The sequence below is a fragment of the Ascaphus truei genome, chromosome 3 (genome assembly GCF_040206685.1).
Source record: "Ascaphus truei isolate aAscTru1 chromosome 3, aAscTru1.hap1, whole genome shotgun sequence".
Lineage (NCBI taxonomy): Eukaryota > Metazoa > Chordata > Amphibia > Anura > Ascaphidae > Ascaphus > Ascaphus truei.
Genome location: NC_134485.1, coordinates 329245765 through 329262763, shown reverse-complemented (window position 1 = coordinate 329262763; position 16999 = coordinate 329245765). Strand labels below are relative to the sequence as shown.

Here is a 16999-nt window from a genome sequence, read left to right as displayed (position 1 = left end):
GAGAAGCCGCGCTGCTCCCTGCTCCAGCCCCCACCCTTGGAAGCAGCCGTCGGGTCTGTCGGCACCCGCGACCGAGCTGCTCAAGGGGAGGGGGGTCTCCAGGAGCCACGGGAGCTCCAGGCTACATACAGAATTATTTCATTGTTAAGCTTTTCAATCTCACACGTATCACTACCAAAATGTACTGTTGAATTATTTATGCCATAGACCCAAGACTGACTTTTTGGGTATTGTCCAATTCATTTATTATTTTTCATTTCATTTGTTTGAAATGTATGTGTTTTACTGGTCATTGCATCAGGATTATGCTCGCTGATTATGGTTAGTTCATGTATATTTGTCATGCAATGTCAGTCCACATATAGGGTTACATATTTTAGGGCACTTGTATCACTGCAATACTATTACTATTACAAGCTTATTCACGTCACAGTTACTGTGACTTTAAATATACACAGTTCTGCACCAGCAGCGGAGGTTGCACACGACGTTCGTTTTCACCCTGCATTACTCACCAGATGTGTAACGACGCGATTACGCTATGGGATAGGCCAGCTCCAATATAAAACACCATTGGGTCTAAGCCTGCCCCATCTACGGATCCTGAGGAAGCCCAGTAAAGGGCGAAACGTGTTGCTCACTTTTTTGGACAGAATCAGCCACCGTAGAGGAGTCAGAAGGTGGAGCTGCAGCCCTGCACCTGGACGCGGAAGCAGGGAGTCATCTGCAACGCGCCACCGGACTACTCCTCAATGATAGGCTGTCACTTGATGTTGTTGTACTGTAAGTGCTGTTTTTATGTGTTTTTATCATATTAAAGTGCTATTATCGGAGCCCCATTGCAGACAAAAGCTTTCTTTGCAGCCCCCACACCGAGGAGGAGTTCGAATCACAACCAGCACTCAGTCACAGATGGGACCCAAGAGGCTATACACTGTCTACAGGAAGGAAAAGACACCCTTACTATTGTGCACCCACACTAACCCATGTGAGTGTTAGTAGTCTATCATTCATATGCCCATTACCCCCCTACCTAAGGTTATCACAGATCTTACCTTTTATTGGTGTTTACATCTGCTTGAGACCTAATTGGTTGTTTTTTGTGGGAGGGATTTGACTTTTTGGATCTCCGTCAGGGGGATCTACACCTACACACCCACCCACCAGGTTTGAAGAGAGAGAGGGGCCACAAGGGACCACTCAAACATATGCAGAGAGGGAATACACTTATGGGTATGCACTCACACCAGCCCGTGTGAGTGATTGTATTTATATTTTCTACCCATCACCCCTCCTATTACAGCCACTACAGCGTCTCTTATGCTTACACACTGCTTTGTTTTAATCAGTTTTTTTGAGAGGGAAAACCTCTGCAAGTAACAAGAAGCGACCCAGGCAGAAGCCAGGAGAAGCGCCACAGTCCCAGAAAAGACAGCCAAAAGAGAAGCATGAAGGAGTCTCCATCAGAAGAAAGAAGGAGGAAAAGAAACCTTGATGCATCAGCACTTGCACAAGGCCGTGTAAGTGATTATCTATTATTTCAATAGTTTTCCACCCACAACTCTCTGACAGGAGATCCATTTGGGTATAATATGCTCCACCGGAGCCCTGTCAGGAGTTATTACAATTATTGTATCCTCCCTCACCCTGTGCTCCCCCATTTTTTCTGTGTTCCATTATCATTAAGGGTCCTGGATAGATACTGTTGGAGTCAGAGCCATAGGAGGGCATCACGAAGCTTAAAGGTAATATACCCCAAGAAGGTTGTAATACACCCATTATTTTATCTATTTTTTCATTTCGTATTGAGATAGCGCCCGGGTACTTCTTTTTGTACAACTCAGATCCAGGCAGGTGTAAAAATAGAACTGGCTTTATTGTGGCATTCACTGTATAGATAGTATCACAGCGCTGCAGGTCTCAGATGACTCCAGACATCTAGATGGTGCATGACCCCAGCAATTACAGGGTCTCTGTTGGTCTAATCAGATGTTTCCCCAGCCCCTGGGACTGGGAGTGGGCACACTCATCCCGCGATGGGAGAGACTCACAGTCTACTGCTCTCTTCCTCTTCAAAATCAGGACTGAATAAATTGGGAACTCCTCTCATGAGGAACCAGAAGGGGCAGGCTCATGGTCTGCACACAGGCTACGAGTCACCACCTCACTTCTGTCACTCATAAGAGGAGCAAGAGAGGGGGGTTAAAAGCCCACAGATTAACCTGGCACTGCCCAGACTGCTTAGGACTGACGGGACAGGTAGGAGAGACAGGTAGAAGGGACTAACCATGTCACACACACACACACATATATATAAAATAGTCAAAACAAACATCACAGCTTGCACTCAATGTACTGGTTCATATAGACAGGTGCTAGTCTCAAATAATAGAAATACAACATTACCATTCTCTCGTCCGGTAAAGAAAGACTGCATTGGTTCAGTAATCATGAAAATCTGTATTGGGCATCTGAATAGAAAAGATAAATCACCCAATCCGACGTTTCGGTCCTGGAATAGGACCTTTCTCAAGGCACCCCGTTGTAAACTTTATATTAAAAAGAACACACAAGCCTCACAAATGAACACTCACATTTGGGCAGTCCTTTCCAGCGTGTTATAGTAAAACAGTGATCTGTGTGGAGCGGCGTCCTCACAACTTCCGTGATACCAAATGGATCAGCTGTTTGTTGCCGGCTGAAGTCACTTTAATTTAATATAGTGCACATTATTGTTTTAAGCACAAAACTGTCTAGAGTGCTACTCCTGTTTCTACACCCCATCTTGTATGGAAAAACATGAATGGACCATAATATTAGCAGGGCTCATTAAAACTGGCCACTATTATGTTTTATTTCAGAACTACTTTATAAATCTGCCCTATTTGTTGCTTCATTGCTTTGTCAAATACAATCTGGATTCTGGTCAAAAGTGTATAGGTTTAATGTTGGTTAGTACACTGTGCCATTTAATTTGGGAACAAATTGTTGTATACATTTGCCACGCTCAATAGCTCTCCTTTTTGAAACTAATATACATATATATTTTGTGGGGGCTCAGGGGTTCCTAAAATTAGCTTGCTGGGGTTCTGTGTGTTGTTTGTGAACAAATAAAACATAAGAGGTGTTGCATGGGTAAATACTTATCGCAACTCCATTCTACTGTAGATACTTGATGGAACAGTTGCTTTCCTAATGATAGTAAGGATGTATTTTTCTTCTTTTTCTCCCCACTATAGAAGGGAGCTCTGCAATTTTGGGGTAAAAGTGTCCATCATAGAGCCTGGCGCTTTCAGAACTCTAATTACTGCCTTGGAACCTCATAAGCAGCACCTGAAGCGGCTGTGGGAGAATCTACCTGCAGAGGTCAAGAAGGACTATGGAGAGCAGTATTACCAGAACTGTGAGACCCTCTGCTTGTCTGCTCAGAATTAAGGGTAGAATGTTTCCACTTGGAGAGAGATATAGAAGGGGACAGCATGAGAATGGGCAGTGATCACATGACTTCTGAAGTGGGCACTTCCAGGTTACACAGTTACAGGAGTCATTTTATTTCTTTTTGTAATATTGTGCAACTCATTGCACATCGGAGACTAGGAACACAAGAGTCACATTAAATACCTGTCTGTAAAGCTTACAATTAGTTGTATTAACTCTAATCAGCAATGAGAAATACATTGACAAAAGTAAGGTGATGCTGGGCTTTATTAACAATCCTAGTAATTGTATTTCTGTATTTTATGTCCACACAGGGGCCCGGAACCTGTATAATTTCATGGAATCTACTAGCTCCAAGCTATACGAGGTCACAGACTGCATGGAGCATGCCCTGATTGCCGTTTACCCCTGGACGAGATACTCCCCTGCCTGGGACAGCAAGCTCTTCTACATTCCTGTTTCTTACCTCCCTACAATTCTATCTGATTATGTGCTATGTCGCTCGGCGCCCAAACCAGCTCAGAGAGCAGAGTAATATTATTTCTGATTACTCAACAATACACAATAGTTTGTCCATTCAATGTTATATAGGCTAATGAATTGAAACAATGGGAAGTATGATACCTTTAATTGGACTAACACATGGATTATAGTATGCTGTATGCTTCGTGATAATGGTGAAAGGCAGGGTTGCAGACCTGTCTATGACATGCAAATGAGCACACAGTAACATTTCCATTTGCTATATGCTTTACGGTGGAGTTTTTTTTTTGTCACTTTTTTTACCGTGTGTGTGTGTGTGTGTGTGTGTGTTCCTGGGTATCTAGGCCTATGTGATGGTGGTGACACACTGTTGGAGCTCTTTAATTCAACAAAGTGTCTCCCTGCTAAAACACTTGATGTCCCCATCGATCTTGTTAGGAACATCTTCATACATAAAAGAATAATCTAACAAATGCCTCCTCTCTATGTACACAATATCATAGGTACAGTGAAATCAACACAAATGCAGTCCTCACAGACCGCAGTATTACTGCACCACATTATACAACACCAGGATCACCTATGTCTAAAGTCATTGGTATCACCCACTTAGCTATACTAACCATAGGGATTTATTTCAACACTTCAGGAGAATCATAGGTTAGTCTAATGGGGGGGCTCAACTTCTTTCTGGGGCATGGCGAGTACACCTGTGGTGCCACTGTCATCCCTCCCTGCTGATTAGAGTGTGCATGGGATATAAGCAGCTCCGGTTCATCTTGTCCTACAGATGGGGTGTGCTCACAGCATTCTACACAACTCATTTTCAAGTGCATCATCCCGCTTTAGGGATTCAAAGTAGTAAATGCCTCTGCCTCTGGATCCAATGCAAGGATGCAGGTTCTTTTCTGATCCATTTCCCTTTTCAGCCTTCAGTCGATATACCAGCATCCGCTTTTGTTTTTCTACTACTACATACTGTATGGTTCTGCTTCCAGCGACTGGCTTTTTTATGTTTGACAGGTACTGTACATTATAGGCTAAAGAAGTACAATTCTGGGCATTATTGAAATCCCTGCTCTCTGATTGGTTAGTAATGCCAGGAAATTGTGGCTGCTTGCAAATTGTTTATTTCCAATGTGTTTATTTCCAGCCAATCAGGTTTCAGAACAGCTCTGAGAAAGGTGAAGGTGGTGAAGAGGCGGTCACAGCAAAAAGTCAGGTTCAGGAACAGTTGAGGTTAAAATCAGCTTTATTAGTACATGCTGTACATCTCAGAAGGGGGCACTCTGACGCGTTTTGTCCCTCCCCGGGACTTTATCAAAGAGTATACTACCCTTAACACACAGACCCCGTAAATAGGAGGAGACCCAATCTGATTGGTTTCTCAAAAAGTGACAAAAGGTTTTTTTGAGCTCAATCAAGTTAATATTGAACCAGTGTTTGGGTTTAACCCATTAACTGGGTCTGTGTGGAATACATGGTTAAAACATACATATTTACAACAAACAAAAAATATAAAATCAATGGTATACAATGGGATGTAGAGCAATAACTGATATGTATTAAAATGATTGTTTACACAACTATGGTAGTGTGGAGTATTATTTGTTTAGGTTCTAGTATGACTTAAAGAAATGTTTATAATGTTGGTCAATATTTCTAAGTAGAATTACCATGAGTGAATAGAAACAATTGTTACCTGGATATACTTGGATATTGATTAGTGCAAAATGTATTACAAACAATATATACGCACATCAACATATATTGGAGATATACTAAGTACCACAATACATTCATGAGAATAGTATATACTCAAATTCGATCGTCTGGGTATAGTAATAGTTTAACTCACAACATGCTGGGTTACAGTCGTGTGGACATACACTCTCGGCCACCCTCCTCCTCACATGGCTATAGGAAATGTTTTAACTCCCAATCAATGTTAATGCCATGTGGGTGAAGGGTGTCGAGAGTGTATATCCAGAACATCTCCCGCTGGTTTAGTGTGTTCTCTCTGTTGCCGCCTCTGGGGTGGCAATGTATATGTTCAATAGCGGAAAAGGTGAAGTTCTTAATGCCTCCCATGAGGCATTGCGTAAAGTGTCTAGATACGGGCTGAAGAAGATCACCTTTCCTGATCAAGCGGGCCTGTTCTGCCATTCTAGTTTTTAATGGCCTGGTTGTGCGACCTACTGTACATAGCTTAATCCACATTTGCAATGAAGTACATATATGACATAACTGGTGTTACAATTTAGAAAGGTCTTGATTTTATATTCACGTAAATTATATTTACACATAATCTTGTTTGTTGGAGATGCGTGTTGGCACATGGTGCAATTACCACATTTGAAAAATCCCTTAGGGATACTACTGATATTGGAGGGACCACTCTTGCTAACAAACATGCTAGGTGATAGGTGCGATGCTAGTGTTTTCGCTTTACGGTATGTGAACCTAGGTCCACTTTGGACAATTGGGCGTATATCGTTGTCCAGTAATAAAGTGTGCCAGTGCTTGTGAAAGATGTCACAGATTTGTTTAGACTGTTGATTAAATGTGGTGATAAAGTAAGGACTTTTTCTTTCACCAAAAGCATTGGCACTCCTTCCATTAGGGACTGGGTTTTTCCTTTTACAGATAAGATTTTTTCGGTCTGTTACATTTGCTTTGTCAAATGCTGCACCAACATCTTTGGCGGAATACCCCCTGGCGAGAAATCTTGTTGACATTTCTCGTGATCGGGACAGAAAAACCTCATCGTCAGAGCACAGCCTTTTGAGTCTCATAAACTGAGCTCCAGGAATATTTCTAATTAGAGATTTTGGATGGCAACTTTGTGCACATAGGAGTGTATTCCTGGAGTTCTCCTTACGGTAAATGTCTGATTGAATCTGCATATTGTTGTCAATGTACAGGACCAAATCCAAATAGTGAATGTGATTGAGGTTATGTTCAAAAGTGAGTTTAATGTTTAAATCATTAGTGTTTAGATAGTCTGTGAAAGAAATCAGTGTATGTTCATCGCCCTTCCAAATTATTATAAGATCGTCAATATACCGCTTATAGAAGACGATATTTTGACGAAAGGAGTTATCACTGTGAAAAATAAACCGTGCTTCCCAAAAACCCATAAATAAATTCGCGTATGATGGTGCAAAGCTCGTGCCCATTGCGGTACTCAACAATTGTAAATAAAAAAGTGAATCAAACATAAAATAATTGTGCGTGAGCAAAAATGAAATAGATTCCAATAAAAAAGTGCAATGTGAGGAAGATAGAGTGGAAAGTTCTAAATAATATTCAACGGCTGCTAATCCATGTTTGTGTTGTATAATAGAATACAGGGAGGCCACATCAAGTGTAACCCACCTGTATTCTTTGTGCCAAGTGAAGTCCTGCAAATTGACAATCAAATCTGCTGTGTCTCTGACATATGAGGGTAACTGTACCACCAGGGGTTGCAGAAATTTGTCAACATATCGTGACAATCCATCTCCCAAAGATCCAATGCTCGCTACTATTGGTCGACCAGGGGGGTCAACTAGCGATTTATGGATCTTTGGGAGATGGTGAAATATAGGAATCACGGGGTGTGTACAATCAAGGAATTCAAATTCCTTACGGCTGATGACATTTAAAATTCTGCCAAACTCTAATAATTCCACCAATTCTTCATGATATTTAGATGTTGGATTGCTTTTAAGACAACGATACGAGCTAGTGTCCTGTAACTGTCTCAAAGCTTCTTTTTGATATTGAGTGGAAGACATAATAACAAGGGCACCCCCCTTGTCTGCATGTTTGAGTATAATATCATGTTGTTTTTTTATGCAATCAATCTGCTGTACTTCAGTGTAACTTAAATTACCAGAATTAACCTTCGAACATGTAAAACCTTGAGCTAATAGGCGTAAGTCTCTTTCCACCAAATGTTCAAACATACAAATGGATGGTCCTCTATTGTAGTTTGGGCAAAACAGTGACTTCTTACGATAGCCCGAATCTTCCTGACCAAAAAATGGTTGGTTGAATGGTACCAACCGTTCGCCTTGTGATTCTAATAATGTGTCCAGATCGGAAAGAGCACAACATTCTTGAAATGTCAATAAATCTATTTCTTTGATGGAAGACAGTTGGGAATGATCGTTCACATCTGGATTATCAGTTGTCTTGTGTGAATCAAAAATCTTCTTTAAAGTTAATTTCCTGGTAAATTTCTGAAGATCAATTATTGTTTGAAACAGATTGAAATTTTGTGTCGGTGCAAACCCGAGTCCCTTATTCAGTAGTGTCAACTGGTCGAGTGAGAGTTCTATATCAGATAAATTGATTACATTACCCGGCTCATTTATTCGTATTTCTTCCGCTTGGCCTTGCCTCGTCCTTCGTTTCCTTTTGGATCTCCTGGTTCCCCTCTGCCTTTGGGACCTGCCTGTAAAAAAGCTGAGGATGGTTGACCAGAAGATTTTGACATTTTAGTATAGGAAGATGATGTTGAGGCTTTTTGATCGTAATTACAGGTTCCGCGGTTTTCTCTTGTATGGTCTGCAGTCCTATCAAAGGAAACTGTATGTGGTCTATATTCTTGATCAGAGACATCAGACTCAAAGCTGGAAGTCTCTATTCTGGGATTTTTCAAAATAGATTTATTTGAGGCATTCTTTTGCCATCCTTTTTGACGGCGTTGGCTTTTGGGTGTACTTGAACTTGTAAATTCTTTAATAATAATGGGTTTTTGCCAACAGTATATTTGCCCCTTAGTGTAGTCAACACGGTCTCTTTCAAATTTTACATGTTTTTTGTCACTAATATTGTCTTCAATCGTTTCAATGTTAGACAATAAAGTCTTATCATTTCTAACGAATTGCTCCATTGTTGAAAATGGCTGCAATTTTTTCTGAAGAGTTGTGATCTCTGACATTAGTAGTGACTTTTCTGCAGTTTTCTGTTGTATGATTAAATCCATTAGTTGGAATGAATATGTGTCTAGGGCTTTAATCCAGTGCTGTTCAAACTGTTTATTTGAGAACCCAAAAGATGGTACTTTTTTGATTCGTAATCCTCTGGGGATTCTATTACATCTGGTGTAGTTTTCTAGTGATGTAATATCCCACCAGAGTCTTAGGTTCTGAACCAGAAGTTTTTCCAGTTTGACAAAATAATGGGTTAAGTCGGATGGTTCATCACATACAATGTCAGATATTCCGTCAAACAAGTGTGCAGCCTTTCTCGATCGTCGTGTGTTATCACTACACATGTGTACATAAGTAATACTCTCCACATCGGATATAACAATTTCATCTCCACTTGATTCTTCCATAGTGTTTAGCCAAAATATATATATATAGGCTCCAAAAAAGTAAAAAAAATATATGTTTATGATAATAAGTCCTGAACTCTTAGACTGTGGGTAGTGGTAGTGGTTTATTCTAAATTATTTAAAAAAACAGGAAATGGTATTGCTAGAGCCACTTCTCAGGTCCCAACTTGAAAGGCCACTTAATTAATATATAGCAATCAAAGTTCCTTTTGACGAATGTATATCAGACGAGCAACCAGGATGGCACAGAATGTGAAATAGAATAAGGGAGTAAACCCAAGTAACCTGATGCTGCTAAAGTCTGGTATACCTTAGAATGGGATTAAACCAACAGTCCACTAGAGAATATATATAGCAGATCACCGTGAGCATCAAATATGAAATAAGATACACTATAAGAACTCACCCTGGGCGGGGGGCCCGTTGTGCAGACTATGGCCGGGTGCGAAGGATGAAGCATCCAGGGACACTCCACTCGCTCTGAGAAAGGGCAGGGGATTGGTCATGAGGAAGGAAAAGCTCTGAGACAGGGCAGGGGATTGGTCAGGAAGAAGCAGCAGGTTGTGACTCCTCCCTCTCCCTCCGTGTCCAGAGCAGACACACTTAATTGAGAGAAGAGAGAGAGTGTAAAGTAAGTGTGTCTGCAGTGTGTGTGTAGCTGCAGTTTGTGTGTTGTATCCAAGTGTGTAGCTGCAGTTTGTATGTGTGTGTAGCTGCTGTTTGTATGGGTGCAGATTGTGTGTTGTATGTGTGTAGCTGCAGTTTGTGTAGGTGCAGTTTGTGTAGCTGCAGTTTGTGTGTGTTCGTATGTGTAACTGTAGTTTGTATGGGTGCCATTTGTGTGTTGTATATGTGTGTAGCTGCAGTTTGTATGTGTGTAGCTGCGCTTTGTATGTGGGTCTAGCTGCAATGTCTGTAGCTGCAGTGTGTGTGTGTGTGTGTGTGTGTGTGTGTGTGTGTGTGTGTGTGTGTGTGTGTGTGTGTATGTGCAGCTGCAGTTTTTGTGCTTAGCTGCAGTTTATGTGTGTGTAGCTGCAGTGTGTGTGTAGCTGCAGTTTCTGTGTGTAGCTGCAGTGTGTCTGTGTGTGTGTGTGTGTATGTGTGTGTGTGTGTGTGTGTGTGTGTGTGTGTGTGTGTGTGTGTGTGTGTGTGTGTGTGTGTGTGTGTGTGTGTCTGCAGTGTGTGTGTGTGTGTAGCTGCAGTGTGTGTGTGTGTGTGTGTGTGTGTGTGTGTGTGTGTGTGTGTGTGTGTGTGTGTGTGTGTGTGTGTGTGCGTGCATGTGCAGCTGCAGTTTTTGTGCTTAGCTGCAGTTTATGTGTGTGTAGCTGCAGTGTGTGTGTAGCTGCAGTTTCTGTGTGTAGCTGCAGTGTGTCTGTGTGTGTGTGTGTGTGTGTTTGTGTGTGTGTGTGTGTGTGTGTGTGTGTGTGTGTGTGTGTGTGTGTGTGTGTGTGTGTGTGTGTGTGTGTGTGTGTGTGTGTGTGTGTGTGTGTGTGTGTGTGTGTGTGTGTGTAAAAATCTATATAACAACACAAATGTCTCTTATTTATGGAAAATGCCGACATTCAGCCTATAATAGTAATAATCCCCTCAGAACAGGGCATTACTGGCCAATAATGCCCTGGCTGGGTTAATGTCCCTCGGCTTTGCTTCAGGCTTCAACTCTTCCAGCCAGGGAATTATTGCCCAGTAATTCCCTGTTCTTCGTGGATTATTACTTAAGTACAGTATACCCAGATTCCCGGTTAAGCACTCTGTCATTCACTTGTAACTCTTGGCTGAGCACTTGTTTATCATACCGGCCTTTTTGCCCCTGGTTGGTCGTATCAGCAGCAGTAGTTGCCAGTTTATATGCCACTTGCAGCTGTTCCTTGAGTTTCTTCCCATATTGCATGTAAGTTGTAGGGAATGTGCCATCTGCTGCTACCCCATAAAAATGCTCCATTGGTAATCTGCTTCTCGTCCGAACATCAGATAGTATGGGGAATACCCTGTAGAGTCAGGATACAATTATATGCATGTACCGGGTGATGCACATGCTGACTCCACTGTTCTTTCCCCTGGGTATTCAATGTGCCCATTATGTTTAATAAGGTCCTATTAAACCTCTCCAGTTATGGATCCCCCTGCAGGGGGTTCGGCGGCGTTTGTGATTTCTTTATTCCCCAGAGGTGTAGAAACTCCTTGATGAGGTGACTTTCAAAGTCCCGTCTTTGGTCGGAATGAATCCTTGCTGGCAATCTATAATGGACAAAGTTTTTGTACCTCAATAGCTTAACGGTTTTAATGGCTCAATGATCCTTTGTTAGGAATGCCTGGGCATATCTGGTGAAGTGGTCAGTGACCACTAGAATGGTACTAGTGTTTCTTCTATCCCATTACAATGACAGAAAGTCCATGCAAATCAATTTCAATGGTCTAATACTTGTTATATTTACTAACGTGGCAGCATTATAGGCAGAGTATGCCTGGGTACACACCGCCCACAATTCTTGCAATATTCCTCAATATCTCAGGCCATGTGAGACCAGTAGAACCGGTCTTTCACTTGTCCCAACGTCTTGTCGGTTCCTAGGTGGCCATGAGTACCACCTACCTGTATTTGTAGGGGAGTACCAATTGTTTAGTTATTATGTGTTGAGACCTCCTGGTGACTTGGAACATTACTCTTCTCTTTATTACTAGATTAGGCCACTGTTTTACTAGCAGCCGATTTTATGGGTGCATCCCTGCAACGGATGAGGTTGATTTTTGATTCCTCAAACCCAGCCAAACTTTTTTTTTAACCTGGATCTGTCTGTTGAGCTTGCTGGAGATCCTGTTGGTTTAATCGAGGCAACCCTTCCATGATAGTATGGAGATATCCATCACTGCTTATCAGCCACCCTATTCAGATTTGCAGTCATGGTGCCTCAATCTGTTTATACAAAGTTCATATTCCAGGAGTGGTAATTTCTTCCCACTGGTTATCCATCTCCCGAGTATCCCGGTGAATCCTAGACAACGCACCGGTGTCAATGTTCTGCTTCCCAGGGAAAAGAAACAAGATGGAAAAAGCACACAACTCATGGTGTAGTATTTAAAAACCTACAGTATATTGGTGCAAGTGACAATGGTGAGTAACACACATACAAAATAGCTGTAGGTAAGGGTGTTATATGCAATAACCAGCATATGTTACGACAATTGTTACGACAATTGACCGAAGAATTACGATTAAAATATGGATAATATATCCGGGTAGAAAGATTGAATATCTACTGGTTTATACTCCTTATCGTCTCTCCATTGGGGATTTTAGCCTTGCACTGTATATATTTGTTCCCATTTTTCGTCACTAATGAGTTTATAAATAAAATTGTATTATTTTTATTTTTAATGTTATATGATTGCTACCGTCATCTGATTTATTTCCCTCATACTAATAGGTGGTCAATATATCCAATATATGGGACTACATTTATGGACATATGTATGTAATATTTTCTTGATTATTAGACTTTTGAGTGTACTCTAATACAGTAGGGCCTTAGTGACCCCTAGTGGTCATTTGTTCAAGTGTATACATATGTTTATTTCCCTATGCATCAAGTCTCTTCTGACTTGTATTTGTAGCTCAGTTTCCCCCACCCTATGGGAGATATGGTGGCTACTGTGTGTATGGTGCATTACCAGAGGCTCACAGGAGGCCTGAACCTCCGCAGCTGGGGGCCTGGGGTGTACCTGATCCGTCTGGTGACTGCACCTCCACCTGGGCGGGATCCTAACTGTGTTGGATAACCCCATCACAGGACAATATAAGAAATACACACTTGTATAAGATAACAGTTTACTGCAGGTATAACATAACAATGGTACCAGTCCCACCAACTAGGCTACGCTTGGCCGTACCCTCCAACATTCTGCCCACACCTGGTAACACAGTCTCCAAAGTACTGAGTGGCTCTTGGGCACCCAACAACCCTGGTGTCCACAAGTAGCAACCCACCCAATGTGTGAGACAGCGCTGTCCCACTAATGTGTGTACTGTTGGTGCACTTTTCAAGGTGAGGTACCTGCAGGTTGACCCCACACCCGGTAATGCCACAACAAAAGAGAGGATCCACTGATCCAGCGACGTTGTCCACGATGGCGTCCACTTCCACGTTGGGTAGTATCCGGTTGGAGTGTCCCACTGTGAAGATAGTCTCTGTGCCTTGTGGTGGTGGTCTGGTCCCAGACCACAGGCTGCAGCTGCTGCTTGGCATTCTGCAGTGTCCCGATCTTAGGACCTGTCCCTTTAGCAGCCACAAGCTATGTGGGAGTCGGGGCCTAGCTGGAGCCTAACAGGGAGTCCGTGGTCTAGTGCAGGGGCATACTGACACCCTGCACCTACACCCTTACTCTCTGATGTCCCAGCTCCAACTGGTGTGGTCTCTGATGCACCAAATGTATCAATATCCACCTGCAAGGGAAGTTGCAGCCCTACTGGCTGTTGGCCTGCATGTGATCTAGCATCCCCGTGGGCTGCTGGGTGTTGTATCTCCCCTGCGGAACTTTCTTCAACATGGCCACTGCTATCTCCCTGCACTGCACATGCGCAAGCCATCTGGTAATGTCCGCCGTGCATTGTAGTCGTTCTGCGCATGCGCAAGCATCCAAAATGGCGGCGCCCTATCGGCGTCCCACCACGGAGCCAATGGAGTACCGGAGCGCTCCCTGACTGCCTCCACACTCTCCACTACTGCGCCGGGTCCGCCTGCCACTCAGGCAGCACCTGGCATCTTCCCGCACGCATCAATGGTTCCCCCGCTGGATCGGAGGTACTCGGGGAACACAGGTGGGCCAAGGGGGAGCCCAGAGGGGGCTATATATTATTTGGTGAACGACTTGTTACTATGTTCATGGGCTAGAAAAAACACAATGACACATCGCTCCCCATATACAGATAATAAAGTAACTAGTGCAAAGGGAAAACAGAACACAAATAAGTGACCACAAGGGGTCACTCAAGTCCCTATTAGATGCACTCTTGATACCAATGGAAAAGTGTGTACATAAAGTAGCAGTTTAATAACTGTTACCACAAAACCCTAATGGGAACAGACCACAAAAAGGTCCCACAAGACCACAAAACACAAAACAAAAAATAATAAACTTTTATTAACTCTAAAATCCGACGATAAACGTGACAGGATATATACAGTGTAATTAAAAGTCTCCAATGTCGAGACCGATAAATAGTGGAGAGAAACAGTGGTAATAATCACATAAACAATATTTCGTCATGGGTACACTGACCCCAGGAACCAGGACCTCTTATAGTATAAGTAATGAACCAGACTATAAAGAATATATCCACACTAAATAACGCAAGGGCTAACCTGTATAGCAGTATGTGACCGCCAAAACACAACACCATTCAGCAGTGGTAGCTGCAAGGTGGGAAGCAAGTCACAGATGATACTGCACAGGAAGAGATTGCCACTGACAGCCACTGACACAGGTATGCAGAGTGAAGTTCAGAAAGCTAGCAGATCACTAACAAAATCCATATTAGGCAACAAGAAACTGAAGCGTTTTACGGGCTCACCTGTGATTCAGAGGGCGACAATCAGTGACATAACCGCTAAGCCGCAAGGCAAAAATGCGAAAGATGTATTGACATCAACGCCAGTATGCTCGTTCAGGTGCAAATCAGCCACAATCAAACACTGCCAGTGTGGGCTCACAAGTGCTTAGATATGGAAATAAATATTCAGAGTACTAGTAACACACTAGTGGTATCTTTCCAATGCGTTTCGTAAGAGCAGCCTTACTTCATTATGCCTATATTTCAAGCTGAAATTGTATACTGTCAATGCAGCTAGCCACTACCCGTGGCATCCAATTTAGTCGATGAGAGGATGCATGTGAGTTGGTTATTATCTGTGTGCACCAGGGATGCTGCTCTGTACAGGTAGTCATGTAATTTGTCAACTACTGCCCATTTCAAGGCCAGAAATTCAAGCTTGCGCACCCTGTAATTTTTTGGGATGCTAATACTTGACTTACTAATGCTAACTAACTAACTCACTAAGAGAGGAGGAGGGGTGTTATTTTATCTTGCAGACATCTTACAATTTACACTGCTAAATTGCCCCCCAAGCCCACCCTTTTTTGAAATCCTAGTTGGCAAAATCTGCCTCCCCTTTTCTAAGCCTATCTTGGTTGCTGGCATCTACTGCCCCCCTAAATCCCCTCTACAGTCCCTGACTGATATCAACCAGTTTCTTGGCTCCATTTCCTCTCTGAATGTGTAGAGTGAGTTGCTAGTTCTTGGAGATTTCAACTTCAATTGGCTTGAACCTAAAAACTACAAAATCCAGATACAACTCAAGTCACTTAACCTAACGCAACCCATTTCCCAACACTCACAGACAAACCTGAAATAGCATAACCATTCCTTGCTAGACTGGATTCTCTCCTCAAATCCCAGCAGAACCAATCCTCTGGCATCCTTCCTGACATTTTCAGTGACCATGCAATAGTGTACTGTGTAAGGAAAATTAAACCACCCCATTCACGCCCTAAAGTCCTCCTCACTAGAACATTTAGAAACTTGAACCCACAACAGTTTCTTGATGACCATACCAACTGCCCTTGGCACAGAATCGATTTAATTCCAGACCCTGATTCTGCGCTTGACTATTTCCAGTCCGAGTTCTTAAAACTCTGTGATACCCATGCTCCACTACGCAGAATAAGGGTATGGGGTGCCGACCTTCCATGGGTTACACCTGACCTTATAACACTCTACAAGTTCAGGGATGCCTTGTGGAAAAGCAACAAAATAACTGGCACTACCAAGGATCTCAATCAATACAGATGCCTGCGGAACATGTGCACAAGGCAAACAAGGCATGCAAAAGCACAATATTACTCTGACAATCTACACCAGAATACATCAAACCCAGCTAACTTCTGGAAGGTTATCAACAATATATTCCAGCCTTCTAACCATCAACAGCCAAGTAATATCACTAAGGGGGATATTACTCTGACAAACCCCTCTGACATTGCAAATGCATTCAATGATTACTTTGTGGGGTGTGCTACTAACTTATTAGCGAAAGCAACCCAAACCACAAACCTGAATCTCATCCTGGGAGTACCCATATAGCCCCACCCCCTCCCAACACTGCCGACAATTTTCAATTTGGCCCAGTATCCAAAAAGAAGATTACACAAGTGCTCTTCAAATTAAAACTAAGCAGCCAATGTGGACCTGACTTACTACAATCTAGGTTCCTAAGACCTGGTGCCCCAGCAATTGCCAAACCAATTGCTTCCATAGTCAACTATATCCTGTCTGTAGGCCATATCCCCAAGACCTGGAAAACTGCCAGAGTTGTCCCAATCTTCAAAACTGGGGACATAAACACTGTCTCAAACTACAGGCCAATCTCCCTTCTCCCAATCCTATCCAAAGTCATGGAAAAATGTGTCCACTCCCAATTAAGCAATTACTATACCAAGACAAATTTCCCTAGCCAATTCCAATCTGGCTTTCGCCCCAAACACTCTACCGTAACTACCCTGCTAGAAGTTTGCAATGAAATCCAGTGTGGAATGGAACAGGGTAAACTCACTGGTGCGATATTCCTATATTTTACAAAGGCTTTTGATACTGTTGATCATGCTATCCTGCTTAATAAACTCCAGTGATCTGGAATAAGGAAGCATGCCTTAAACTGGTTTCAGTCCTACTATCAGGTAGATCCCAACATGTGT

At 42.6% G+C, this 16999-nt stretch overlaps 1 protein-coding gene across 5 annotated transcripts in view; it reads left to right on the top strand.

The window, feature by feature from the left end:
- Positions 1-10387, top strand: part of LOC142489892 (retinol dehydrogenase 7-like) — a 276687-nt gene extending 266300 nt beyond the window's left edge. For 4 of the 5 annotated variants that reach the window (XM_075591458.1, XM_075591459.1, XM_075591461.1 and 1 more), the window contains 2 exons: positions 3240-3403; positions 3753-5507. In XM_075591458.1, coding sequence (XP_075447573.1) covers positions 3240-3403; positions 3753-3973 — 385 coding nt within the window. In that variant the 3' untranslated portion in view covers positions 3974-5507. Of the gene's footprint in view, positions 1-3239; positions 3404-3752; positions 5508-9780 lie in introns of those variants that run through there. The other variant, XR_012799960.1, reaches the window with a different exon arrangement.
- The last annotated feature ends 6612 nt before the right edge of the window (positions 10388-16999 follow it).